Source organism: Poecilia formosa, unplaced genomic scaffold (assembly GCF_000485575.1).
Source record: "Poecilia formosa unplaced genomic scaffold, Poecilia_formosa-5.1.2 Scaffold5, whole genome shotgun sequence".
NCBI lineage: Eukaryota > Metazoa > Chordata > Actinopteri > Cyprinodontiformes > Poeciliidae > Poecilia > Poecilia formosa.
The window spans coordinates 138,938-166,053 of NW_006799944.1; the positions used below are offsets into that span (position 1 = coordinate 138,938).

A 27,116-nucleotide genomic window follows, 5' to 3' on the forward strand; every position below is an offset into this window, starting at 1 on the left:
CTGCTTTTGCTGACAAGTCAGATGTGACAATAGTTACTCCATTCCCAACATCTGCTGCCTCTGACGGTAAAACCATGAGCCCATCAATGCTTTCTCTGATCACTCCATCTGTTTTTAACATGTCCTTTTTGACATCAAGAAAAGCTGAAACAATTGATACTTCTAAAACAGTTGTTTCTTTAGGTGTCTCTACTCCTTTGCAGAGTAAAACTACTATGCCTACAGTAACAGATGAAAGCCAAAATGCCATGCCTCAGACAGCATCTGAGTCTGATGGAGTGGTTTCACTCATGTCATCATTTGAAGTCACTACAAGATTGTCAACTAATGAACCTAACTTTTCTTTTACCAATGAAGAGGTGACATCACCAGAGACTGATGATTTCAATGATACAGAGTCTTCAGGATTCGAAGGATCTGCCAACATAGATGATACAGTGCTTGAAATGCAAACAGAAGCTCAGCAACCCTTTGTTGAAACATCTGCCCTGGCAATCACTCCAGGAAACTTAACAGATGCAAAGCACACCGAACTGACCACAAAATCTCACAATGATTTTTTTGTTGCAACAGATGAGGCTGAGATAGATGAGACTGAGAGTCGATCATTAACAAGTCTTTCTGACAAAAAAATTTTCTCCTCAACCTTAGCCCCACACATGACAAACAGAGAGACTAACTTTGCTGATCTGGGCATTGGAAGTGTTTCTTCTGATGCTAACCCCAGTGAGGCAACATTTCAACCAGTTTCTAATTCTCTTTTTAATACCAGATCTATTATTGATTTGAAACATTCCCACATCCCTGATACTACTGGCTCTGTCACATTTACCCTCCCTCCCTCAACATTAGTTTTAGAATTGGCAACATCTTCTATCCCTGTTACTGAAAAACCAGTTGAGTTTTCTTTGAGCAGCACTATTCACTCAGTTTCTTCAGTGTCAGTGTATAAGGAAAAAGACAGTTCAAGTCATGGCTCAGCGACTCTTAAAAGCTTATCTCCAGGAAATACATTTCCTCCTTTACAGGCGTCTAGTACATCACAACTAACAACTCAAAAATCAAAATCATATTCAGGCTTTACTTTAACAGATAATAGGAGTACAACTGACCAAGCCTTTGATATATTTACCTCAAACCCAGCGATAACCAACAATCCCACATTTGGAGACATGTCAGATAAAACTGAAACCTTTGTTTCAATTAAAACGTTTGATGAGCAGGTTTCCAAAAAAGGGGTTGAACATTTCTCAAATACAGAAAACCCCCTCAGTTTTGAACCAATAAAACATCCAAATTCAAGAACAAACAGTCCAAATAAAGATGGAGTGGCAATAGAAGACAAAGCAACACAATCATCTTACAGAGCAGAGTATGTTATAAATGATCACACAGTTAATAGTTCTAGCAGTGACACTAATAAAAAATCAACATCCACACCATCTCCTGGTATTATATATCACAGTAACAAAGAACAACAGGTTGTGATTGTTATGCCAAGTCACAACCAAACTGAGACTGACCAAGCTAAACAAATGCCTACTATGGTCTTGCATGCATCTGAACCATCAAGCAGTGCATCCATTCAATTCACGGAGGACACAAAAGATGAAGACAAACTGTTTTCTGGAGTCACATATAATTTGAGGCAAGAAAGTTCCACCTCCAAAGTCAGCACAAAAGATAATATGTTCATTAATTTTGATACTGTATCTGTAGTTTCCTCCTCTCCATTTTACCCAACTGTCCAGACAGAGGAAGTTGAAGTTGATTCAGCAATTACAATGACACAAGAGATGGACTTAATAGAAGAACCGGAAGACTCAGGGACTGTCAATTCTCCTTTTTTTACTCCTTCACCAGTAACTCCAGACCCAGTTTCAGTCACTGACCTCTCAAGATCTTTTTTGTTATCAACTCAAGCTACTACTGAGTCTGCACATTCAAATTCTAAAGAAAGTCTTGGTGGACATACAGCCCAAATTACTACTTTTTCTGCTGGAATTGATCAAAACAGATCAATGACTTCATCAACAAAAACTAAAGTATCTTCAGTAACTGGAGTTTCAAGTAAACTTGTTTCCTCTAACCCTACTCTCAAAGATACTTCAGCTTCATCTGACTATATAATTAAATTCCACTCAACTGTTTCCCCTGTAGTAACAGCTCAGAAATCATTTGAACAAGTGAGATCAGAGATCACAAACACACACCACCCAAAACCAGAGAATTTCTCAGAAAAATCATCACAAGCCACAGTTTACCCTATGTCCACAAATCATGAAAAACGTCTGGTTGAAGAATCAACCAGTTTTCATCCTGGTAATAATTCTGTGAGTCAGCTTGATTATGATTTGGCAAGTCATGTGACAGCTCCCCCAAAACTAATTTCTGATGCAAACATTGGAAAACCACCATCCACACAGAGTAGCTTTTACCCTGACAATGATCATCATGCCCCAGTCAGTGGTGCAGGGAACCAAACACTACTTCAATCTGTTTCTCAGTACAATGAAACCGCAAAGTCAAACACTAGTGAAGTGGATATTTCCACAATGTCCAAAGCATCTACAAGTGAGTCTTCCCAGACTGTATTCAAGGCCACTGCTACAACAATATCAAAGATAGAATTGATTAACCTTGAAAGCACCTTAGGGGGAACAATCAGTACAACTGATATCAGTACAGGTGATGAAGAAACTACCACAAGTACCCATGGAGAATTAACAACATCAACAACACAATCACCAAACCAGGTACAATTAGGTACATCTTTAGCCACACAACCATCACCCTTTTCCGAGGAAGAAGAAAAACATGACAGGAAAATGTCAACATCTCCATTCCTTAATGGAAGAGACCCAGCAATAGAAGAAGGAACAACCCCCTCTGTCCAAATAAGACTGGATGTGGGCCACACAGTTGTTGGCGAGACTGTGGACTTTTCTGGTACCTTTTATTATTATTTTTTTTATCAATACAGCAAAGTATTTATGCTCATAGAACTTTGCCTAAATCTTTATAATTTTTACTCAACAGGAATGTATTCATGTAAGGAGAACATTTGTCTGAATGGAGGATCTTGCTTCAAGAGTGGCAGCATCTATTCATGTAGCTGTTCTCCGGGGTACACTGGTCATCAGTGTGAAACGGGTATGACATTGATCAATACTAGAAATTTTCTATCACATAAACTGGAAATTTTTACTCTTGTTGTTTTGACTGTGTTGTTCCACAGACATTGATGAGTGCCAGTCAAATCCATGCCGTAATGGAGGCACATGTGTTGATGGGCTGGCTTCCTTTACATGTGTGTGTCTCCCAAGCTACTCTGGGCTTTACTGTGAGGAAGGTAAGTTCATTTTGTATTGGTTTTCTCCTTCCTAACAAAGTCAGTGTATTAGAAATGCAACTTCCTCATATTGTTGTGTTTATTGAGGTTTATATGACATGATGGATTAATTAATTTTTGAACAGCTTCTTTATATGGTCATACCAAACTAAAACCATATGAACTAACTAATACCTAATACCATATGAACGAATCAGAAATTAAGTCAGTCTAATTCTAGATCTACCACTGACCAATGGTAAACAATGCCGACTCATGTTTTGTTGTGTATGATGATTGCTAATCTATTACCTCCCTTCGGTGTCAGATAGTTGATATTGTTTGCATTTGCTACTACAGAAACTGAGGTTGAAACTGCTACTACACAAAATTATGTACTTTTATCAGCTCTGTGAGGTGATAGAGGTTTGGAAAATCAGCTGACAATTCCTAAATTGTGCCATGTGAACCAGATTTAAAACTAACAAGCTCTACTCTTCTACTCTCAACGTTTACACCTTCAAAATAAGATACATATGCACCACAAAAACAAACATTTTACTTGCATGAAAATTTTAACTCATGGTACGACAAATTAATGGGAGCCCTGAGCTTGTTTCTCTGCAACAAGACGGTCCCATCTCAGAGTGATGGGAGACAATGACACCCAAAGTGTTGCTTATGCACAGCCTGCTTGGTCTCTACGTGGTGAAGCAGTTTGAATGGTTCATTGCCCCATTAGCGAGCCGGTGTTCTGACTATCTGTAATACCCGTCAATCCAGCATACTTGATGGTAATGCGCATGCGCACATCGATGTTACGTCACATACTGCTTACTCAGCAGATTTCTTATAAATCTGTCATACCTGTGAGTTATGTTTCTAAGACATTTATGGTAAATTTTATTTAATTAAGCTGCAATGTTAATCAAACATATTAACACAAATGACTTTTGCTGTTTCCAATATCGTTACCATACTGTAAACAAGACATTAGTCCCATTTAGCGTCACTACTACAAATACTGTTTGGCTACAAATTTGGTCTCCCGCGGGATATTTTGTCCCCATAGCTAATCTGCTTTTTAAATATTTCAATATTTCTTTAGAAAACTGCATGGAATATGTCCTTTAAAAAAAGCATGAATAAAGCTAGATGCTGAATACGTCCTTAAAAAAAAAGCACATGAATAACGCTGGATGCTGACCGAAGCTGTTAGTCAACAAGCAGAACAACATCTCTTTCTAGACATTGCGTGGAAATAACTAGATTTTTCTTATTTATTTTTATTTTTTTTACCGTAAACTTCTGAGGATTAAAACACACAAAATTAAACTTCTATAGTTATGACGGATTTATAAGAAACGTAACATCGATGTGTGCATGCGCATTACCACGAGGAATGCTGGCTTGACAAGGTATGACAGACAGAACACCTGTTGCCGCATATCGTCCAGAGTGGGCTTGGACTGTGGGAATCACCTACCGGGATAAATCCATTCTCCGGTCCCTTCTCTGGGCCTTTTCCTTTAAAAAGACAACTGATCTGTTTCTTACTCATTTTGCTGCTTGTGGGCACAATGTTGGCGCGCAAGACGTAACCGAGAGAATCCGATAAAAGGATTTTCAAAATAAAAGATCCTCCAGACTCAGATAAAGTATAAAACGGAAATATTTATTTGTTCCTTGTGCGGCCAGGTACCAATTGGTAGGGTAGGTGACAACTACTTTAGATAATCACCACTTTGAGGCTCACTGTATGATTTTTCCTCACTTAGTAAACATGGAAAGCAAAATTTTGACTTTTTCAACACGGTGGATTTCCATATAAATCTTCACAACAGACGTCGGACAAAGGAAAAAAACCGAAGAAAACGTCTATGACAGATTTTTCCTAACTAGCCTACACCCTAAATTTTGTGTGCATAGGCCCTCCTTGATTCCCACCCATATTATGTACCCAGACTCAGCTGTATGGAGATATGTTGCCAAATGAAAGATGGAACAACATGAAATAACAACAAAGTATGCTTGTAATACCTTTGGGGGTTTTGTTGTTGTTTCAGTAAGTGAAATATTGAGAAATATGTGCAGAGTAATGCAAAAGTACACAAATCTCTGTCAAAATTACAAGTTTTTGGGAGAGGAATAATTCAAGTCATGATTGTTAATTCGCAAGCCTTTTACATTTTTAATTTGATATAAATCATGTAGAATCTAAGTGAAAAAGAAACTAATCTGTGGATGAGGTAATACAAAAAAAAACTGAAAAGAGTACAATAACTAATGTTATTGGAGTTAAACTAATGTTTTGATTCAAAACAGTTTTATTTAATTTCAGCCTTTGGTCATTTTGGATTTACAGATTCAATCAGTTGCATTTAAACTGAGATTCACTGAAAATACTTATGTTCTTAATATTCTCATAAAAATAAAAAAATATAAAGAAGACAATCTCATTTTCCAAAAGGAATTTATCAGGAAAAAGTGTGACAAATTTTCTATCATGTGAAATATAATATGTAATGTTTTGTCTTTTTTCCAAAATGGATAAAAATTATGCCAAAAACTGGCTAGAGATTTTGCCAAGGAAAACAGATGCAGGAATATATTTTACAAATCATGTCTTTGGTTTACATTAATTATACAGTTGAAACCAGAAGTTTACATACACAATATAAAAAGACAAATAATGCATTGAAATCATAATAAGCCTTTCCTGTTTTAGGTCAATTAGGATTAATTAAATTTGTTCAATTTGCTAAATGCCAATGAGAGACAGAATTTTTAAGAAAAATATTATTACTGATGTATGTAAACTTCTGGTTTCAACTCTCTCTATCCAAAACTCTATTGATAACTCAACACTTGCAACACGAGCTGATCTTTAAGGCTAAGTTGTAATCAATATTTGTGATTTTTCATATAGGACTTGTAAAGAAATACTTTGATAGAGATCACATGGCATGCTTGTTTCAGTTTATACGAGGTTATTCACACTTGGCTTGAATAGTTCACTTCCTATTTCTCTTCACCACTGCCTAACAGAGTTTATTTTAACTTACAAACAGTATCAGGGACAACTTTATTCTTGAATGGCCATAATTGGCTTTATCTATACTTCCCTCTTTGTAAAATGATGCATTGTTACAAATGTTTTCATGTTTTCAAGTTCTAAGAGAGATTGGTGTTTTGTTGAAAGGCAAATTAAGTTATAAATCCTATGGTTTCTGCACACGAAAACTCCATCTCATCTTCTCTGCCATCAGATACTGAAACATGTGACTATGGTTGGCACAAGTTTCAGGGCCATTGCTACAAATTCTTCCCCCAGAGGAAAGGTTGGGACTCTGCAGAGCGAGAGTGCCGCATTCAGGGAGCTCATCTCACCAGCATCCTTTCCCACGAAGAACAACAGTTTGTCAACCGTAAGTAACATTTTTTTTTTTTTTCAAAAGTCCATAAGTCCAAGAACATGCTTTGCTTCCTCATAATGTTTGCTGTTCATGAGAAAAGGGAAACAACAGCAGGTATTTGATAAGTTCACAAAAAAACTCCAAACCGTAGAAGAACGTATGGTGCAGGAAATAAAACGGACTCTAAAAATGCCTGTGATATCTTTATTTTCTTTTTTACATTTTGTAACTGCACATTCTGAAAATTAGAAAGTACAAAATTGTAATCAGCTGTTTTTTCATCCTAAATTGCAGGTCTTGGACAGGATTACCAGTGGGTTGGCCTGAATGATAAGATGTTTGACAACGACTTCCGCTGGACTGATGGCAGCCCTGTGGTAAGACACTGCCTTCTGACATATATCATTCTCCCTAAACATGGCAGAGTAAATATTTGGAAGTGATGACGGAGGCTGTGATCTAGGGAGAGTTGCTCCTTTAAGTGAGCTCTGGTTCCCTTCTCGTGACTCTCACTCTCCTCCACCTTTTATCCCTACACCCCTGTGACTATTCTGGTAATAAACCTGATGTAGATTAGGCTGTAAGGCACCTCTAAATCACATAACGAGTGTGAGTGCACTCTGTGGAAATCAGTTGGTCCAATAAGGCAAACTGGGAAAGCGTAAGTTATAAATATACTATAGGCAAGGAAGGCTGCTTATCTTTCATGAAAGCACTGTTTTACAAAACAGCTTAATCAGTGTGTTACAAAAGTATTCATGTTGTAATGTTTTACATTTTGTGAGTTGCAATTCACACAATGTATTATACTAAAATTGGGCTTCCTTTATAGAAACAGATCAAAAATAAGTGGACATTTTAATTTTTGTATGGGAATTATTCAGCATATTGCATTTTTGCTGCAGTTCCAGATACTTTACAGAATAAAACCTAGTTACTGTCTCCATCAATGTAGTGTGGACTACTATGATGATCCCACAAAAGTAGAGCTGCAGAGGAAGCTGAAAGAAAGCCTAAGGGTTAATGGGTAAACAGTGACCAATTTAGAGGTGATGAGGCTGTGAATGAGGTTGTGTGAAGGGGTCTGGCAGGCGTGGACTTTTATGGTTCCTCTTTATCCTTTCTCCCTCCTGAGAGAACCCAGCAAGCAGGCAGTCACATGGGGGAAGGGCCACCAAACAGACACACAGATGGACAGCACCTGTGCTCAACTTTAGTTTGAAAAAAAAAAACTGTCTCAAATCACCCCAAGGGTTTAGGTGGGTGGTCAACTCAACTGAATCCAAATAAATAGGATATTTTTAAACTGTGAAATTGTACTTACTGGTGAAAAGCTTAGAGCAAATCTAGTAATGCTAAGAAAGAGCACAGAAAAGATACTTGTTGAAATATCTTAGAATACATGTTTAGATCAGGTTGTGTAGTTTGAATATTTTAATTGAGATACAGTCTTGTCAGGCAGTTGACGGGTCAACCATTTGTTGGTTTGAGGTGAGCAGAGCAGGAAGTCAGAGTATGTTTGTTAACCATAATGACAGAGCACCAGAGCCTAGAGGGATGATGGCAAGAGATTGTGTGAAAGGTGGGGGGGTCGTCACAGCTTTGAAGAAAGTGTTTGAACCTTGGACATGCTGAAAGACTACAGTTAGTATCAACTGCAGCCTGAATGGCCCTTAGCTTCACAGCTGTGTGTATACTGCATGGACACTCATATGCACACATAGTGCTTTTTGTTGCCAGGGGTACACATGATGAAAAGTGTTCACAAAAATACATGTATAGTGCAATAACATGGATGCCAAACATACCATGGAGATAAAGTCACAATGTGATGAAATGTGGTTGTAAGTCCAACATTTTTATTTTTTTTTAATTTTTTATATACATTGTGCCAAATTTGTAAAGCAAACAACCTCAAAGTTCTTTTTAGACGTTCTTAGTTTCCTTTTCCTCAATCTGGCGGTGCTAAGTCTAGGAGGCTCAAGTTAACACTGAGTTTACCCAGAGAGATCCAGCTTCCCCCTCTTGTGGACATTGATCAAATTGCAGTGGCTACACACTACTGCTTAGAAAGGACAGTTTTTGTTGGTGAAAAGAGTGTGCATGCCTGTTTATAATCATATATCTGCAATCTTGGTGGGTATCAAGCTGTGTTTTTTACTAAACAAGCCTACTCCTTCTCATAAGTTTACATTAGGGACATAAAGACACCATGCTGTCTTTCTTTTGGAGAACACACTTTTTACATGACATTTGGGATTAAATGTGCAATCACAGAGCAAAGTTTTTAGCACTGGCTTGTAGATCCTGGGAGGTTAAACGTGAGACTCTATGTTCAATTTTCAGCAATATGAAAACTGGAGGCCCAACCAGCCCGACAGCTTCTTCTCGTCTGGAGAAGACTGTGTGGTGATGATTTGGCACGAGGGTGGCCAGTGGAACGATGTCCCGTGCAACTATCACCTAACCTTCACATGCAAGAAAGGCACAGGTAATGAAAGAAAACCTTTTATATCACACAACTTGCTAACAAACAAAAACAATAATGTATCATGTCATTGAGTTTGATTTCCAGAAAGCAAAAAAAGTAATACATAATCTTCTTGCTACCCACATAACAAAACATTGATTCTTTTCAGCTTTCCAGGTGCACCTCTAAAACATTTACTAATTTATTGAGATGCACCAGTGGACTGATAACCATCTGTGTGTGGTTATCTATGTGCATTTATTTGCACAGACTAAATCCTTATGCTGCAAGGATTTTAAAAAATATGTTACATACACTTATTTTCCTTGATTGTTTCCTTGTTGAAGTCATGTCACCCTTTGTTCTTCCAGTGGCCTGCAGCCAGCCCCCTGTGGTTGAAAATGCACGTACCTTTGGTAGAAAGCGTGAGAGGTATGAAATCAACACCCTGGTGAGGTACCAGTGTCGAAATGGGTTCATTCAGAGACATGTTCCAACCATCCGCTGCCGTGGCGATGGACGGTGGGATACACCTAAAATCTCCTGTATAAGCCGTATGTATAACTGTTATTCCTGCAAATGAAACATTTTGCTCAAGATTTCAAAATTGTCTTATTTTCAGACAATTTCAAACATTTTCTCTTTCAGCGTCGAGCTACCAGAGGTCCTTCATGAGGAGACATCAACCCCACGCTCTCTACAGTATCAATAATTTCAAAAAATGGCAGGATGAGTCCTTGCGCCACCACCTTCAGCGCAACAGGGGAAGGAGAGACAGGACAGCACAAAAGAGGACAAAACAAAGCAACCAAGAGAAATCAAGAACACTTGCTTGATGGTTGTAAGAAAGGAAGACCAGAAAACAAAAAAGTGCATTAAAAAAAAGCTCATCAACAGAAACCGAGAGGATAAACCGCAAGTTTCTTGCATTTGCAATGACAATAATATCTTATAAAGTGCCTTTGAAATAATTTTACCTGACGATTCGTTTCAAGAGAGACTGCTACATTCACAGTGAGGACAAACTCTTTCAGCTGGCTTCTGGAAGCACAATGAGCTGTCTACTTTGATATTCTTTTATGTTCTTTATTTTATATTTTATGTTGACTAATTATATGAAACATTCATTGTTGCTGTCTGATGCATAAACTGTGCTATTTGAAGCTAATGCAAGTGTCCAGCATATATAGAAAGAACAAAATACAGCTGATGTCACATAAAAATAATTAATTTTGTCGTCCTGTTTAATGCTGGAATGCATGAATGCATACGCATAAATATGTTTTCTCAATTTAATCAAAGACGCTACATGTCATGAGTTGTAGTTTTTCTCACATTGCAAATAGGGCTATTAATTCGTACAGTGCAAACGTTTTTTTTGTTTGTTTTTTTTTTAATATAAAAAACTTTTTTTCTTTACAAACAGACTAAAAAGGCTTGAAAAATATTGCTTGAAAGTATTTTCACAGGCAATAACAACAAATAGCCTTTTTCTCACCAGAGAAAATCTATTTGGTGGCAGCTTTCAAAGGTTCGAACTACCAGCTTTCCCTGCTTTCTTCTTACAAGCAACATTTATGTACACGTATGTATCAGCAGAATCTTTCAAATATTACTGGCCTGACTTTTGTATGATATAGTTTTGAAAGGTTCCTCTCTGAGTACCTATTGACAAAAACCTTTAAACACAGACAGAAACTGATGTCAGTCTATTTCAAAATGAGTGAAAAACCACCATGTGTAGCTCAAGCAGCCTGGATTTCTATTCAGCTCACAATCCTTTGGTATGACATGTTTACATTACTGTTCTGTTGTTAATTGGAACACATCAAAATAATCTTTTTTTTTTTTTTTTTTTTTTCTCATGCGTTTTGGTTGTGTTTTACCATAAAAAATGTTTTTCTTTTAAAGTTCTCTTTTACTTTTTTTTTTCTTTTTTTTTACTGTGCTTCACTGCTTTTGCTGCACATCAAATTAGCCGTTGAGAGAATGTATTTTTGTGAAACACTCAGAGACTTGAACACTAAAGCTGTTGCGGTGGAAGAGATACAAATAATTTATTTTCAAGCTGCTTTTTATCTCCTCGTGTGTTTTATACTGACAAGTAAAATGTGTTGATGTCACTGGTCCCAGCAGTGCTCTGTTTATGTGTATGTTCAACAGAAGACAAGGCATGCTCACAATGTCTACATCTGATGCAATAAAGACAGAAATGTACTCATTTTATGCAGTTTAATCAGTTCATATGGCCTTTAGCATCTCTTACTACCACAGTGAACCAAGAGACATGGAGGGCACGATAAGCAATACTTTTTGTTCTGAAATAGTGACAAAATCTACTTTTACATGTGAATGGCTGTGTCTCTGCAACAGTTCTATTCGAGCAATGTTGCTTTATTTGGTCTGCCTGTGAATGTTTAAGTGCGTTTTGCCCTATTGTGCACATAATATCATTTTATATTTATATAACAACTTGTTGTTTTTGTTTTCTACTTTACAATGTGAATGTATGAGATGTTTGTGAATTAGTTTTATTTTAAAAAAGATTAAACTGTTTTTCCTGCTTTAACTCACCAAAGAACCAAATAAATATATGGATGTGTGACATTTAGTTTGGTCATTTACATTGTGTTTTAACATTGATGGTATCCACTTTTTTACAGTGTCTTACTGCCTTCTTGAAATATGAATTAGATATGTGCGGGCCCTGCAGAGGTTTCACCACCAGGTGGTGCTATTTGACTGAAATCATTGGGCTTCTTCTCTGCTTGCACAGCACATAGGGATTTAACTTTTATTTGAACATAAACTGTAGTTTTTTTTGTTTTTTTTTTATTTTGTTTTTTAGAGCAATTCAGTCTAATTTAAATCAAATTGTATTTCAGAAGAAGGTTAAAATCCATGATCTTTTCTATACAGAGAGGAATTAGAATTACCTCAGTGGGACAGAAAAGCATTATCTTCAATAAAGATAAACAAAGCAATTTTGTAAACAAAGCAATTTTTAGGTTTTCAGTTTCTTTTCTGGCACAGCACACTGTTACTGCTGAATTAACATTTAACCGGTTGACGCAAACTGTGCATAAGTTAACAGATGTTTATCACTTTAAAAGCTCAGTTTGCTACCCAACAAGCCTTGACTTGTGATCAAAAACTTCTCCAATGTTCCTGAGAGAGTATTAGACTGGTATTGGTGTCATTAAATGCTGATGTCACAGTGGAAAATCTTACACTCCTTAACCTGCGCAAGACTCTTTGGGGTTTATCAAGATTTCCAATTTTTCTTTAGAAAGGAAATGCACTCATGCAACACAGATAAAAGCCTCATCTGACATGTCAATACTGTGTCATTCATCATTACATTTTGGGAAGTGCTGCTTCAGCAGGCTAGCTGAAAAGCTTGCAACACATTTTATTGATCAATACCAAGGAACGCATTTAAATAAAAACAAAAAGTTGTTTTACTCTTGCATTTCATCATTATTCACTCGTCTTCTCAAACTAGATGACAGTAATCTTACATGTATACAAAAGCTGTAAGTATTTTCTAAATAATTTCAAAATACTTTTTCAAAACACTTTTTAAAAACATTTTTTAAAAGTCTGTAGTATTTGGCACACTTTTTACACTACAACATATTCAGATTTTGTGACTTTATCACAGGAATCCATAATGCATTTTATTGTGTGAATGTTAGTTGTTAACAGGTTCTACAAATTGAGCTGCAGCTTCTCCAGAATGACCACGGACCTTTAGGCTTCTTCTCTCATTACAACTCACTACTAACTGCTAATTAACTTCAGAAAGCAATTAATTGGTGGTAGTACATTTTCAAATCAAACTATCAAACTAAAAGGCGAGAGATACAAATATTATCCCACTTTTTGTGTTTTTATTGGTGATATTTGAACAATTTTCCTCCATTCACAGTTCAACACCACTTTGTGTTGCTCTCTCTCATATTGGACTTTGTGTTTGCAATGTGACAATATTTAAAGTCTGAATCCTTTTTGCAAATAAAAATGTACATCACATGTACAACCATCTAATTTCTGCATTCCAACTTAAGACATGTAAATATATTTTTCAGTCAAGGAAACCCAGGAAAAAGCATTTTTAACAGTTGTGTTTTTATTTTTAATTGCAACATTGTGAAACGGTACATGGTGTCATACAAAAATACCTTCATATTTTGTATGTCAAATTGTGAGCAAATAAACATCTGCTATAAGTATATTTCAGTAATCAAAGTTATAAAAAAAAAGTAAAAAGAAAAAAAAGATAAACATTTTCACTTCTCTTAATGACAACTACACATTTTAATAACTACTGATTGCTACCTTTATCACACAGTTAGGTGTTTTAAGTTTATTTCTATATCAGATCAAAGGAGGATTATATGCACTTTTCTTGCACAATGAGTAAGAAAAAGCAAAATCTTAATATAATAGAAAAGAAAAATCTGCAAGTAAGTCTAGAATTTGTACTATTTCTTTTCAAGAAACAGTGTAAAGTTATCAAAAAAAGAACAAATGTAAAAAAAAGAAAAGGTAAAATCATTATGTTAGATAATGGAAACAATGCATTGAGGTTAAACATTATAACATCTGGACATTTGTAATTTCTTCCTAATCAAACTGAAATGCGGAAAATATATATAAAAAAGAAGAAACATCCATCGAATCTCTTTGCAGTTGACTTGCTCACAGCTTTTCTGGTCAAAGATACATTTTTGAGGTTTTGTAAATACATGTATGTTAATGTATATGAGAAAACAGCTTCAAACCTGGCAATGGATCTAACTGGTTCCTTCTTGGAGTCATCTGTGAACCAATAGCTCAACAGCTGTAGTCTTTTTATGTTTATCTCACTGAAATCAATTTATTTTGTTGATATGTATGCTTATACAAAATTAAAAATAGCATTGCTCAAGACACACTTGAAAGCAGCACACATTCTTTGAGCATAATTGCAGCCAAACCTTGAACATTACACATTTTGTGGAGGACATACATTTTCAATTTTGCTCTTTACTAAACAGTCTTAGTCAAGGCTGTTTAGAAGAGTGAACAAATAGAAATAAACAGAAAATATACCCTAATTGCTTGTTTTGTTCTGTTTATTGCATATTGATTTAAATTGCTTAACACTAGCATAACATCTATTATGGCATCAGAAAGGTAAGAAATTTGGACTAGTTAAAATCCAAATTAATCTGCTTTAAAATGTATTTTTTTTATGGCTGTTGTTGCTGCTCTTTGGTGTCTGTGGTTTACCTGCATGTTTTACATTCTCTCACTTTTCAGCCTTGAAGCAGTAGACACCATAAGACTTAACCTTTTTGTCTGGGAATCCAACAAAGCGCACTGCAGCCTCTGTGGGACTGCAGTTCTTGCGGGGCCTGGAAATAGGGTAGCGCACGCTTCCGTCAGCCAACCAGCCAGCATCACAGCGATCGTAGCCCTCAAGCTTCCAGGCAGCGTACATCTGGCCAACCTTCCCAATCTCTGCATCGTCGTCTCGGCACGCCTGCACAGCCTCGTCAAAGCTCAGCCTTTCTGGCTGGACCAACCAATAGAAACGACCTGGTAGCAGAGACAGCAGAACAAAAAAAAACTTCCTTTAATGTAGATGCATGCCTTAAGAGGAAAGATGAGAACTGAAATTTAATATATAAAGCTTATAGTGTAACTTGAAAATAAAATGGAGAAAAATAGCCTACCTTGGAGTTTGGAAGCAAAACAGAACACATCAAAGCGGCTCATCTGCTTGTTTCTGAAGCCATAGTTTCTGAGACCAGGTCGGCTGTTGACGCCGCCGCAGGGTTGTCTGGGTTTGGTGATTGGATACTGTACTGTGCCGTCATTCAGCCAACCAGCATTACACCAGTCCAGACCGCCTTTCCAGGCCTCCAGCAGCTGATCAAACGAGGCAATTACAGCATCCTGACTTTCGCAGGTCTGCACAGCATCATCAAAATTCAGGTTGTAGCGCCCATGATGGGGAGAGTACGGGAAAACAACACCTAAAAGACATAGAAAATGCTGTAGCAGAATATACAATATAATTGTACATCCAACACAGTGACAATACTACTGAGGGAAATATGAGATTGGCTATTTGGCCCAATATTAGCATGCTTCATCGCACACTGGAGGTATACTTGTTAAATTACTTTTGTCAGCTGGGTCAAAGTACAAGAATAGTAAGTTGATTTAAAATGGGTTTTGCTTCGATATTATTTTGGTCTAAAAGTCTGTTTTTAATTGTCCAAAACAATCAAGGAAAGACAAAGACATCAGTTCCTCTACGTTAGCAGTCCTATGTTTAAATTGGCTTGGGAGTCTTCATTCAAATCTGGGAATGACTTCAAACCCCATTTAGCTGTTGCTTTGTTCCATTGTCCTTGTGAGGTTGGAGTTAAATCTGAGAATAACGTTACGTTGCACAAAGCCATGTTCCAATTGGAAGCTAGTTAGCCAGTGGGATTTGGTTAGAATGTGGTGGCCACTTGCCAGACTTACTCTGACAGATGACATAAACCAGTTACACTGTATTTCTTTATTTTATGTCTTCAAACTTTGTAGAAATATCCTAAAAAATAGATACTCTGATAGAAGTGTATTTGATTTTTGCCTTTACTTTTTTTATGTGCAGTGCAGACAGAATGGATTTTGAGTTTACAGTTGCAAATCAGAAACTTGGAGTTGAAATTGAAACATCAAGAGTTGCATTGGGTTTACTCATTATTTTGCTTGGAATGATAATGCTATTGAAAATGTAAATTGGAAAATGTATGACTCTGCATCTTATGCATAAAAATGCATACATAAAAGTTACACCAATATGTTCAGTTGTAGAGGCTGCAGTATGTGCACCTCTGATTTAATGAAAGACTGGAAGAAGCCTAGGGGGAAGTTACTGCAGATATAATTTTTGTTTATGCTTTAGACAGCCATGTTGAAAGTGAGTGGTTCTCAGGAACCTCTAACTTTTGAACTCAAAATCCAAGTTAAGTGTATTGCCTTTGTTTTTTTGTTTTTTTTCCATGTACACCAGTTTTACATTAAAGCTAAAACCTAGAGCAAATGTATGGTGTAGAAAAGAGACATAACCCTACAGTCAGATTTAAGTCCGAATTCTAGACGTGCATTATAAATCATAAACAGAATAGCCATTTATTTACTGGTGATTAAGTGAATTAGTGTGTTGCTAAAACAATACTTACCTTCAGTGAGACCATTTTTAACCTCTAAGATTACATCTTGTATGATGTCTTCCATCCCATCCATGACCTCACAGCGGTACCTTCCCATGTCATCCATAGAGACGTCAATTAACATCAAGGAGGCGTCACCATTTTCTATGTCTGACAAAAAGGCACGGTTTTCGAAGTTTCCATAAGTCCTCTTGTGTAGTAAACCCATGTATACAAGCACATCCTCATTTTGGGATTGGTCTTCTCCCACTTTGATCCATGTGACTTTCAGACTTCCAAAGAAAAAGCTTTCCTCGGCCGGAAGCTTGCAGGGCAGGGTGACGTTTCCACCCAAATCAGTCGTGACTAAAAAAGAGGAAAACATACAAAGTAAACCAATATATGTTCATGATACTATGACTTTTAAAGTGTAAATGCAACTGCACTGTGAACACTGTTAAATCAAAAACTACGCCAATCTGTGGAGGAGTTTAAAACATCTCACCAAGCCTGTGTTTAACCATAATTTAAAATAGAGTGTATGGTACAAATGACCAAATCAGCCAAAAACATGATCACCTATCTGAACCGAAGGGCTGTGCAAGGACACCTTTAATCAGAGATAAAAAGGCGTAACCCTTTTTGCAACGTTTTCACCAGTGTTTCACTGAGAGGTAGCCTAGTACAGTGATCTTTGCAAGATGCGTAGTTCCACAAGCTGTTTGCTAATTGCTGCTGGCTAGTCTGAATGAACTGAGTGGATTTGTGTGCACTGTAATACAGAAGTTTGGAATCTTGGAAACTGTAACTCAAAGGAGGAGCTGTGCCTCGAAGGCAGTGCTCGNTCCAACACAGTGACAATACTACTGAGGGAAATATGAGATTGGCTATTTGGCCCAATATTAGCATGCTTCATCGCACACTGGAGGTATACTTGTTAAATTACTTTTGTCAGCTGGGTCAAAGTACAAGAATAGTAAGTTGATTTAAAATGGGTTTTGCTTCGATATTATTTTGGTCTAAAAGTCTGTTTTTAATTGTCCAAAACAATCAAGGAAAGACAAAGACATCAGTTCCTCTACGTTAGCAGTCCTATGTTTAAATTGGCTTGGGAGTCTTCATTCAAATCTGGGAATGACTTCAAACCCCATTTAGCTGTTGCTTTGTTCCATTGTCCTTGTGAGGTTGGAGTTAAATCTGAGAATAACGTTACGTTGCACAAAGCCATGTTCCAATTGGAAGCTAGTTAGCCAGTGGGATTTGGTTAGAATGTGGTGGCCACTTGCCAGACTTACTCTGACAGATGACATAAACCAGTTACACTGTATTTCTTTATTTTATGTCTTCAAACTTTGTAGAAATATCCTAAAAAATAGATACTCTGATAGAAGTGTATTTGATTTTTGCCTTTACTTTTTTTATGTGCAGTGCAGACAGAATGGATTTTGAGTTTACAGTTGCAAATCAGAAACTTGGAGTTGAAATTGAAACATCAAGAGTTGCATTGGGTTTACTCATTATTTTGCTTGGAATGATAATGCTATTGAAAATGTAAATTGGAAAATGTATGACTCTGCATCTTATGCATAAAAATGCATACATAAAAGTTACACCAATATGTTCAGTTGTAGAGGCTGCAGTATGTGCACCTCTGATTTAATGAAAGACGGGAAGAAGCCTTGGGGAAGTTACTGCAGATATAATTTTTGTTTATGCTTTAGACAGCCATGTTGAAAGTGAGTGGTGCTCAGGAACCTCTAACTTTTGAACTCAAAATCCCAAGTCTGAGATAATTCAAAACGATTTCTCAAACTTAAAACGGTGGAGCTTTGAATTCAAAGGCAATACCTTCAGTGTTTATTAAGTGTATTGCCTTTGTTTTTATTTTTTTTGTTGTTTTTTTTTGTTTTCCATGTACACCAGTTTTATATTAAATATAAAACCTAGAGGAAATGTAAGGTGTAGAAAAGAGACATAACCCTACAGTCAGATTTAAGTCCGAATTCTAGACGTGCATTATAAATCATAAACAGAATAGCCATTTATTTACTGGTGATTAAGTGAATTAGTGTGTTGCTAAAACAATACTTACCTTCAGTGAGACCATTTTTAACCTCTAAGATTACATCTTGTATGATGTCTTCCATCCCATCCATGACCTCACAGCGGTACCTTCCCATGTCATCCATAGAGACGTCAATTAACATCAAGGAGGCGTCACCATTTTCTATGTCTGACAAAAAGGCACGGTTTTCGAAGTTTCCGTAAGTCCTCTTGTGTAGTAAACCCATGTATACAAGCACATCCTCATTTTGGGATTGGTCTTCTCCCACTTTGATCCATGTGACTTTCAGACTTCCAAAGAAAAAGCTTTCCTCGGCCGGAAGCTTGCAGGGCAGGGTGACGTTTCCACCCAAATCAGTCGTGACTAAAAAAGAGGAAAACATACAAAGTAAACCAATATATGTTCATGATACTATGACTTTTAAAGTGCAAATGCAACTGCACTGTGAACACTGTTAAATCAAAAACTACGCCAATCTGTGGAGGAGTTTAAAACATCTCACCAAGCCTGTGTTTAACCATAATTTAAAATAGAGTGTATGGTACAAATGACCAAATCAGCCAAAAACATGATCACCTATCTGAACCGAAGGGCTGTGCAAGGACACCTTTAATCAGAGATAAAAAGGCGTAACCCTTTTTGCAACGTTTTCACCAGTGTTTCACTGAGAGGTAGCCTAGTACAGTGATCTTTGCAAGATGCGCAGTTCCACAAGCTGTTTGCTAATTGCTGCTGGCTAGTCTGAATGAACTGAGTGGATTTGTGTGCACTGTAATACAGAAGTTTGGAATCTTGGAAACTGTAACTCAAAGGAGGAGCTGTGCCTCGAAGGCAGTGCTCGATCCCCTCCCCCCCCGAGACCCCCACAGGAGACTAGAGGACTTCTCAAATATGCATTGATAAAGCAAAGCAGCACACTAGGTATGTTTTTGATGAGAGAATAACATCATATCATGATGTAAAGCTAAGAAAATTTGATTTTTACATACATTTACCCTTTAAAGTTGATAGAGACCTATACTACTTAAGACTTGCAGGGGTCATACAAAATATTAAATCAAATACAGGCAGAACTTTGAATATATATATTGGATATATAACATTGAATTTCCTTGTATTATTCTGCTTTCATTTTATGTGCACTTCATGCACTTTGTTTTCATCTGTCACGTAAAAATCCCAGTAAGTTTGTGATTGTAATGTCACAAAGCGTGAAAAAGTTTGAGAGAAAAGCTTTTGCCTGGTACTTCACAAACACACTGTCAATTGTTGAAAGATAAAAATGTAGATCCATGCAGTGCACATGTTTGAAGACTTCTCCTGCCCATAAGTATCACATTCTGCAGTGTAAGTTTTATTGGGTTTCAGGCAGTCTGTAGTGCCTGGAATCAATCCTCTTCTTCTGTCTCCTTCCTGAGGCTGTCGGCTTTGGCAAGTGCAAGCTTTTGTTTCCTCAGCATTAGCTTTCAAAATGAAAACCTTTCCTTTCATGCACTCCATCTGATTTTTGTTAAGTGTATTAAACATCTAATGGAGAACAGAAATCCTTTCCTCGGGACACTGCTTACAAATCCTCACTGTCCAACCAACGCCACTCCTTAAACTCCAAATCATGTGTCATCTTTGTCTCACCATGGGTTCCCATAATCTCCTTGGCCTCGCTGTTTAGACCTCACAGGGCTTGCTTACTAAAGAAGACCCCAGCCAGCAAGTGTTGTCCGAACCCAAGATATTACAAACAACAGATGAACGGATGTCATGGACCTCTGACTCCACTCCACCTCAAACAATTATATGCACATAAGGCTGTGTTATTCAGTCTTGCAAATCCAAGAAAGATGCTGGATCTGTGCATGCTGTGTTGATTGTAATAATTGTGTTTGTCTAGTTTTTCTGATCTTTGGTACAAACAGCACCTATCTGTAAAATGGCAGGTTTTATTCTTTTCTGGGAAAAGGATTCACTGCATCAATACATTTACAAAATGATTTGACATCCCTCTTCTTACCAGCCTGATCCTCCTGCCAACCCAACCCAACCCAACCTACACCCCTAAACTCCCAATTCACGTATACACCCACACACAAATCGTGTCTGTGTCTGATTAGTTTTGTTCTCTGTTTCTGCTTGAAGATGCCAGAATCTGTCTTGATGTTTTGTACCAAAACCATGGCTGGAATACTGTCTCACTGGCTCTTCACAGCGAAAGGAACCTTGTCCTCCTGGGTATCACAGGAAAGAAAAGAAGTTACTGGCTGTCTGCCTTATGCTCTGCTCAATTCAAAACCTTTTCTCAGCATACACACACATGCAGACCAAGTTATAGGAATAAACTTCCAAAATACCCCACATCCAAACTTTGCTAGCTTTTTATGTTTTGTATTACTGTTTGTTTTTAATTTCTGCAGCTTTCTGACCGTTTGGCAGTTTTGATATGTTTCACATGGGTCTCATTAACCTTGCTTTCCTTCATGTTATCTCTCTCTTAGGCAAAAAAGATATTTCTCTTTTTCATATTTTCATTCTTAAGTGTATGCCTATCGCATGTTTGTCAAAATTTTATTCCTTGTTCTTGTTTTTATGTCTGTCCTGAATTTCAGTCTCATCTCTTGAATTGAAACTCACATATAATCTATCCTAATACAATTAATCTACTCCAGTATAGTCATACAAAAGTGACATTTGAGATCTGTGGTAATAAATGCAACTTTACAAGATTCAAGCAAAAGCACTGATGAAAAAAAATACATCTCAGGCAATCCAGCTTATCACATTTTAAAACTTTTTTTCATTCTAAGTTTGTGTTAATTAGTAGCTGCTTCTTTGACCAAACTGCAAGACCTTCCAAGTAGTCTGCAAGATGCCAAGCATTTTATGAGCTATGAAGAGCCTTGCAGCTGCTTATTACTGATGTTTTTCAAAGAAGTCCAATGTTTACAAGCTGGACGAAGATCGCTTTTGGCCTTTTTGCAAGTTAGAAATGACTCAACTCCTCCTGCCTCCTAAATTCTCTGCATGGGTAGCCGTGGCACGTGGAGTGACTGAAGACCCGAGCAATCCAGAATAACTAACTGGCTCATCAAAGCTTTACGAAAAAAATGACGTTAGTTAGCATCACCTCGCCTAATGTGATGCCACCGACTTTTCTGCCAAGACAAAACTTGAGGAAATGAGAGAAGACAAAGGACTTCTTTGTACTGTGTTAGTTGAAGCACTGTTCAGTCCAGATCAGAAAACCAGCTTCTACATCTGGTTTATAAGTCTGAAACATGAGATGTGAGCACCATTGTAGTACCACTAATGTGAGTCTTAGACTGGAGTGAAAACATACTCTACTGCAGTCATACAAGTTTAAAAGTACCTTTTAGGCATAATTCTGGAAAAAAAATATATTGACACCCTCATTAACTTATTTCTAAGTAAATAGATTTTTTATTAGCGTGACATTTTCACACTAAGCAATCCACAAGATAATAAAAGATTAGTCAATTAATTAGCTGTTGAAGCTGCTGTAGTTGGTTACAGATGTATTATTATATTTCTAAATGTCTAAGTAAGTCACATTGGGGAAATAGAAAATTTAAACAACATAATTTCAACATAAACCACCAAAAACTCAGTGTTCCTCGCAAGACCTTTGGCAGAGGGATCAAAAGAAGAGTAAGAAGAGTCGTCTGAGGTCTGAGAACCACTTGAAGAGAGTCTCAGAAAGGTCTGGCCTCTTTTTTTTTGTAAACAATAAGCAATGCACTCCAGCATTTCTTCACATAAACACATTGCATGAAACTCCACAAGAAAGAGCAAGATAAGACTTGCTTAAATGTTGTTGCAGAACAGTTGCACAGCCCAACAAAGAACTGGGTGAATTCTGTCTGGTGAGATGAGACCAAAACAGAACGTTTCACACATCTTTATAGAGTTAATGGCATTGAACATTGTTCCCAAATGTGAATAGAAATAAAGGTGGAAACATAATTGTATGCAAAGAAAAATAGGCAAAAAAAAAAAAGCTCATTTTACTGGTACACTTAATATAACTGAAAGAATGATGAATTGAGAAATATGCTAGGACATTATTGGTAAAAATCTGAAAATGAAACAAGGCAGAATGATGATTTAAAACGGGGCTTGCCGAAGGCCATATGGGGCTTTGATCGCTTTCTCAGTAAAACTAGGAAAATAGAGCACATCCCACCAGTTCTAAAGTGCTTATACTGGATCCCCATAGTTCAGAGAGGAGACTTTGAAATACTTTTGTTAGTTTGTAAATCCCTGAATGGCTTAGCACCAAAATACATTGTTGTGATTATTAACCTTCCAGACAGCTCTTCTTATTCTAGCCTATGTTTATACTTCACTAATCTGGAACAAACTCCCAGAAAACTGCGAAACTGCTGAAACACTGAGTTCCTTTAAATGGAGGCTAAAACCCCACATGTTTAGAGCTGCCTTTAATTAATGTCAACTGGAATACTTATCAATGTATTTGATGATGTTTGATGATGACATCTCACAAATATAATGTTTATTGCTTTTTTTCATTATTGCTTACTCTATTTGTAACACCTAACACGGAAAATTTATTCGTAAGAATGGGCATAAATCTAATTTCAACAATGCATATGGCAGCTTTCTCAACATGGTATTCTCAAGACATTTTAAAGCTGTAGTATTTTAGAAATTTCAGTAAGTGTTTTCAACAATTATTCCTTATATTCTTTCACTTTTGTGCACATAGAGTATCTTAAATTATAGATCAAATTCTGGTGGTTTCTTTATAAGTATGGTGGTTATGGTGGTTGACACTGGCATCTGGTTTGAGTTTCATGTCAGGAGTCCCCGTTAAAACTATATTTACGGAGAAAAACTCGATGTGTTTTAGGACTTACTTTCCCCACCGTCGAAGCAGGGTGAGGGGAGTTATGTCTTTGAGGCTTTGGTAGCAGACAGAGACGGGGACGTTAAAAGTAATTCCACACTCTCTGCTGCTACCAAGGTCACCCCTGCAGAGAATGCTACTCTGATCACGCGAGGCACGTTTTGCTTGTAGAGCAACAGCCTGTAGGGTTTGCCTTCATTCTTCTCGCAGGAGAAGTGTAGCCGTTCTTTCGCCGACGCACTTTAGATCTAACCCTCTAAAGTCAATTGCAGTCGTAAATGGTTTTATTTCAGATAGAAATGTGTAGTCAGTAGAACAAACCATTTTTTTTAAAAGATGTAGATGCTAATGAAAACACAGCAAAGAATTAAGTGAACTAATGTGTGTAGGAATAAAGTAATCAAGACCTACTCGCATTTTATTACCAAGCACAATTCTCTTTCACTCTGTAAAAAGGTTGCATTAGCGCATAATTGGAACCATCTGTTTCTTTGCAACGCTAAACTCTATATTACCCACATTGCAAAGTTCCAAGTCAAACTCTTTTTTCTGTATTCTAAAGCTGCAATGTTTTCATTTTGGAGAAGAATGACCAAATCTGGCCCAAAATCCCCCCTTTAAAAAAAAAAAAAGCATCCAAGTTTGTAGATCACACATCTTTATGTGTTAATGAGAGTATGTGTGCAGTGTGCCACACCCTTTTGTCAGAGGAGCAACTCATGAGATGACTTACAACTTCCCAGAGCTTTGCTGTCCTCTGCTCCCAGCCAATTTGTGCTCGAGCGGAGAAAGGATTATTAACAAGCACAGCTGGGACAAACACAGCAGGCCAACTCCTCCCCACTAATTCCAATAAAGTGTTTCCTGTGTTCTGTCCTGCACAGCGAGCGCAAACATGGTGTCTCTATGTGCACAACATGCGTGATCATGAGCTCACATGTGCAGTCAACGTTTATTGGAGTGGGTTGTAGAATTTCACTGCAATCAAATGAATATAAATGCAGAACATTAAATGTGGCTCCATCGTCTCATTTCTGAGCCTAAACACAAAATCCAACCCACCCAAAGCCCAGTTCCAGCCAAGCCCGTTTTTTCCCACCGAGTCCCGGCAACTGGGCCGTGGCTCGGTAACCAAAAGCTACAGTAAGCATTACACTTAACAGACTATTACCTCACAGGGAAAGACATAGTCATCTGGCTAGCATTCAGCGCTGGACTCTATACATTTGGCTGTGGTTTGATAATCTTCCCTCTACTCTTGTCAGGCTGCCTGTTGCCATGGCTCTTTTCCAAAAAAAATCCCAATGCTGCTGTGAGTCAGAGGGTGTGAGGAAGCAGACAACACCCCAATGAACAGACAGGGAGCTCTTACTACGAATAATATGGCCCACAGATTACTTACCGAGCTGGCTTCAGAAGAGCAACTGCTGTTGCACAATAAAGAACTAGGAGTCATTTAATAATATTTAGGCAGACGTATGCACATGCACAAAATGCTATGACATCACAGGCCTGTGAGAGAAATTTAAAGTGGATAAAAAAAAAGGCCTAATCCCCTTAAAGAGTGAAACTCTTCTGTCGACAGGGTGGCCTTCTCCGCTACTGCTTGGAAGACAGACAACTGAGAAATCCTTAGTTTCCCACTTACTGAGTCAGCTTGCTGGCTGCTAAAGAAGCATTGAATTTCACTCAGCCTATACAGCAAAAGGGAGTTTCTGACTTCCCCTGTTTCTCTTTGCAGAACAAAAGTAGTTGCCCAGTTTTGTAGCTCAGAGTTTCATCTGTAAACTCAAGGTGTCTTCCTGCAAGGAGGAGTGATTTACACATTTCTGCATCCTAGTTAGTTCGACGCCTGTCAATTTGTTCCTCCACTACAAACATAAATGTTGCCATTTTAACTCTAGCACATCTACTCATAAAGAAACTACTCTCACCTATGTAATGAACCCTGGCATGTATTATGAGATGAAATGGTCACACAGTGCTCAAGTCTTAATTCAAAAATTAAATTTAATTAAATACTGTTTTCTTAAAATGAATACAATTTTTATTTATTTTTTTTGTCCTGATCACCATCTGGGACAATTGACTCCCATGCAAAACAAAATAAAAGTGAGCTCATTGCTTATACGTATTAATTACTGGAGTCCCAAATCTACATTTCCATGCTGTGGATGGTCAGCAGATTATAGACTTTTTAATTTAAAATCAATTGTCAAAGACAATACAAGAAATCCCCTGAAAATGATTCTAAGTTCTAAATTTCTCCTATAAATTTGCTCCAAAATTACCATGGTGCAAAGTGACAAAGAGGCAGAATGACCAGCCACCTGTTTTGAACACATATATTTATTTATTTATTTACCCATATCATTTGTCTACAGCAAATGATAAAATATGGTGAATATGGTCAAATAAAAATAGACAAAATTATGACCAAAAATAACAACCTCCACTAGCTCAGTTTCGGACATCAACTTAAGGTTCAATACCTGGTATTAGAAGAGAAATTCTCATGCAGCAGAATGACAATTGTTGCATTGAATGACAGGATAATTTATTCACCAGCCACTGGGTACCGTGCTGGTCTGTATGCAAGTCAGTGAGTCAATGGTGAGTCACAGTATGTGTGGGTGTGTGGGTTACCCCAGAGACTAATCTGTTACACGCTGCTACAATGGCCATGTTGTTACACAAGCTTATAGTGTGGTACCATTTTACAGAGATTTCTCATCTGCCTGCACTTCCTCTTTATTTTCTTTTTAGTACAACTATAAATACATGAAATATGTACAATTAAAACAAAGCCATTGCATTTGCAAAATGTCTGTGTCATGTTAAACTCACCTGATATAAGGGGGGCAGGAGTTGCAGTTTGACCATATGCACTGTCAGCCAGGGCCAGGGAAATCATTGTGATGCACAGGAGGCTTATCATTTTCTCTCTATTGTCCTCAGTTATTGCAAAGTAAAAAAAAAAAAAAAAGTTCTTAAAAAAAAAATCTTAAGATGTACTTTAAAAAAAAATCAAATTTTCTGAAAATAACTTTTCTATTTTATCTACCTGTTTCTTTTTCTGCAGCAGCTGTCTGTACTGCTACTGGAAATTTTGGGCTCCTCGGAGGTCCAGACCAATGCCTTTTATTGTAGCCTAACATGGTAGAGACCACTCCTCCTCTCCTCAGCCCATCACCCTGCATAGCTCTTTACCGGCTCCCTTTTGGCAAGTCTTGTATGAAAAAAATCCCCTCCTTTCCCCCTTGGAGAAGCAGAGAAACAGCTACACATTGTGAACCAGCTGAACATGGTCCAAAGTCATAGGCATGCAAAAATAATAAACCTTGAAAAGTTCTTGCATAAAAGTAAATATAGTTAGGTAATAAAAGCAATCTGTTATTCACACCAAATCTTGCTCTCTGGTCTGAATTAGTTTGCATGAAATATTTTTTGCAACCTCCAGGTCAGTGTTTTTACTATTAAACCAAAAGCCTCTCACAAAAGTTATTGATATCAACATATGGAAATTTCAACTTTTGCACGTTAACTGCGACAATATCAGTTACTTAATTTCTAAAAGTCTAAAAGGAAGACCCGACGCAATTGAGAGGTTTAATTTAGGAGCCTATTAAACTCTTTTGTCTACTCCACTGATATGGAGAGAGAACAGAGGTAAAAGTATCATGTAATGCAATAGTGGTTTTAAATTACTAACAGCACATTAATTGTGTTTTTGATATCTTTATAGTTGTCATTGTG

At 37.3% G+C, this 27,116-nt stretch overlaps 2 protein-coding genes across 6 annotated transcripts in view; one reads left to right on the plus strand and one right to left on the minus strand.

The window, feature by feature from the left end:
• The window catches only part of LOC103147065 (versican core protein), a 25,384-nt gene extending 13,560 nt beyond the window's left edge, over positions 1-11,824 (plus strand). For all 3 annotated transcript variants that reach the window (XM_016676673.1, XM_016676681.1, XM_016676677.1), the window contains 8 exons: positions 1-2,949; positions 3,040-3,153; positions 3,239-3,352; positions 6,601-6,759; positions 7,042-7,124; positions 9,094-9,238; positions 9,589-9,771; positions 9,866-11,824. The exon at positions 1-2,949 is cut by the window's left edge and continues 1 nt beyond it. In XM_016676673.1, coding sequence (XP_016532159.1) covers positions 1-2,949; positions 3,040-3,153; positions 3,239-3,352; positions 6,601-6,759; positions 7,042-7,124; positions 9,094-9,238; positions 9,589-9,771; positions 9,866-10,053 — 3,935 coding nt within the window. In that variant the 3' untranslated portion in view covers positions 10,054-11,824. The remainder of the gene's footprint in view (positions 2,950-3,039; positions 3,154-3,238; positions 3,353-6,600; positions 6,760-7,041; positions 7,125-9,093; positions 9,239-9,588; positions 9,772-9,865) is intronic.
• Positions 11,825-13,329: 1,505 nt separating this feature from the next.
• Positions 13,330-26,523, minus strand: hapln1a (hyaluronan and proteoglycan link protein 1a). Of its 3 annotated transcripts, XM_007562301.2 has the most exons (5): positions 26,425-26,523; positions 26,208-26,313; positions 18,509-18,844; positions 14,941-15,243; positions 13,330-14,803 (listed from the first exon to the last, which is right to left on the minus strand). In XM_007562301.2, the coding sequence occupies exons 2-5, from the start codon at positions 26,296-26,298 to the stop codon at positions 14,514-14,516; spliced, it is 1,020 nt and encodes a 339-aa protein (XP_007562363.1). In that variant the 5' UTR covers positions 26,299-26,313; positions 26,425-26,523; the 3' UTR covers positions 13,330-14,513. The 3 variants fall into 3 exon arrangements, with proteins under 3 accessions (XP_007562363.1, XP_016532174.1, XP_016532180.1); XM_016676688.1 differs by lacking the exons at positions 26,208-26,313; positions 26,425-26,523 and adding an exon at positions 25,853-25,929; XM_016676694.1 differs by lacking the exons at positions 18,509-18,844; positions 26,208-26,313; positions 26,425-26,523 and adding an exon at positions 16,447-16,816.
• Positions 26,524-27,116: the final 593 nt, after the last annotated feature.

Excerpts from the sequence above, each read along its gene's own strand:
- hapln1a (XM_007562301.2), bottom strand. The coding sequence starts at position 26,298 with ATGATAAGCCTCCTGTGCATCACAATGATTTCCCTGGCCCTGGCTGAC. Across the intron at positions 18,845-26,207 it reads TCCTGCCCCCCTTATATCAG|TCACGACTGATTTGGGTGGA; the intron begins GTGAGTTTAACA and ends CCTCTTTTTTAG. Across the intron at positions 15,244-18,508 it reads TAAAAATGGTCTCACTGAAG|GTGTTGTTTTCCCGTACTCT; the intron begins GTAAGTATTGTT and ends TATGTCTTTTAG.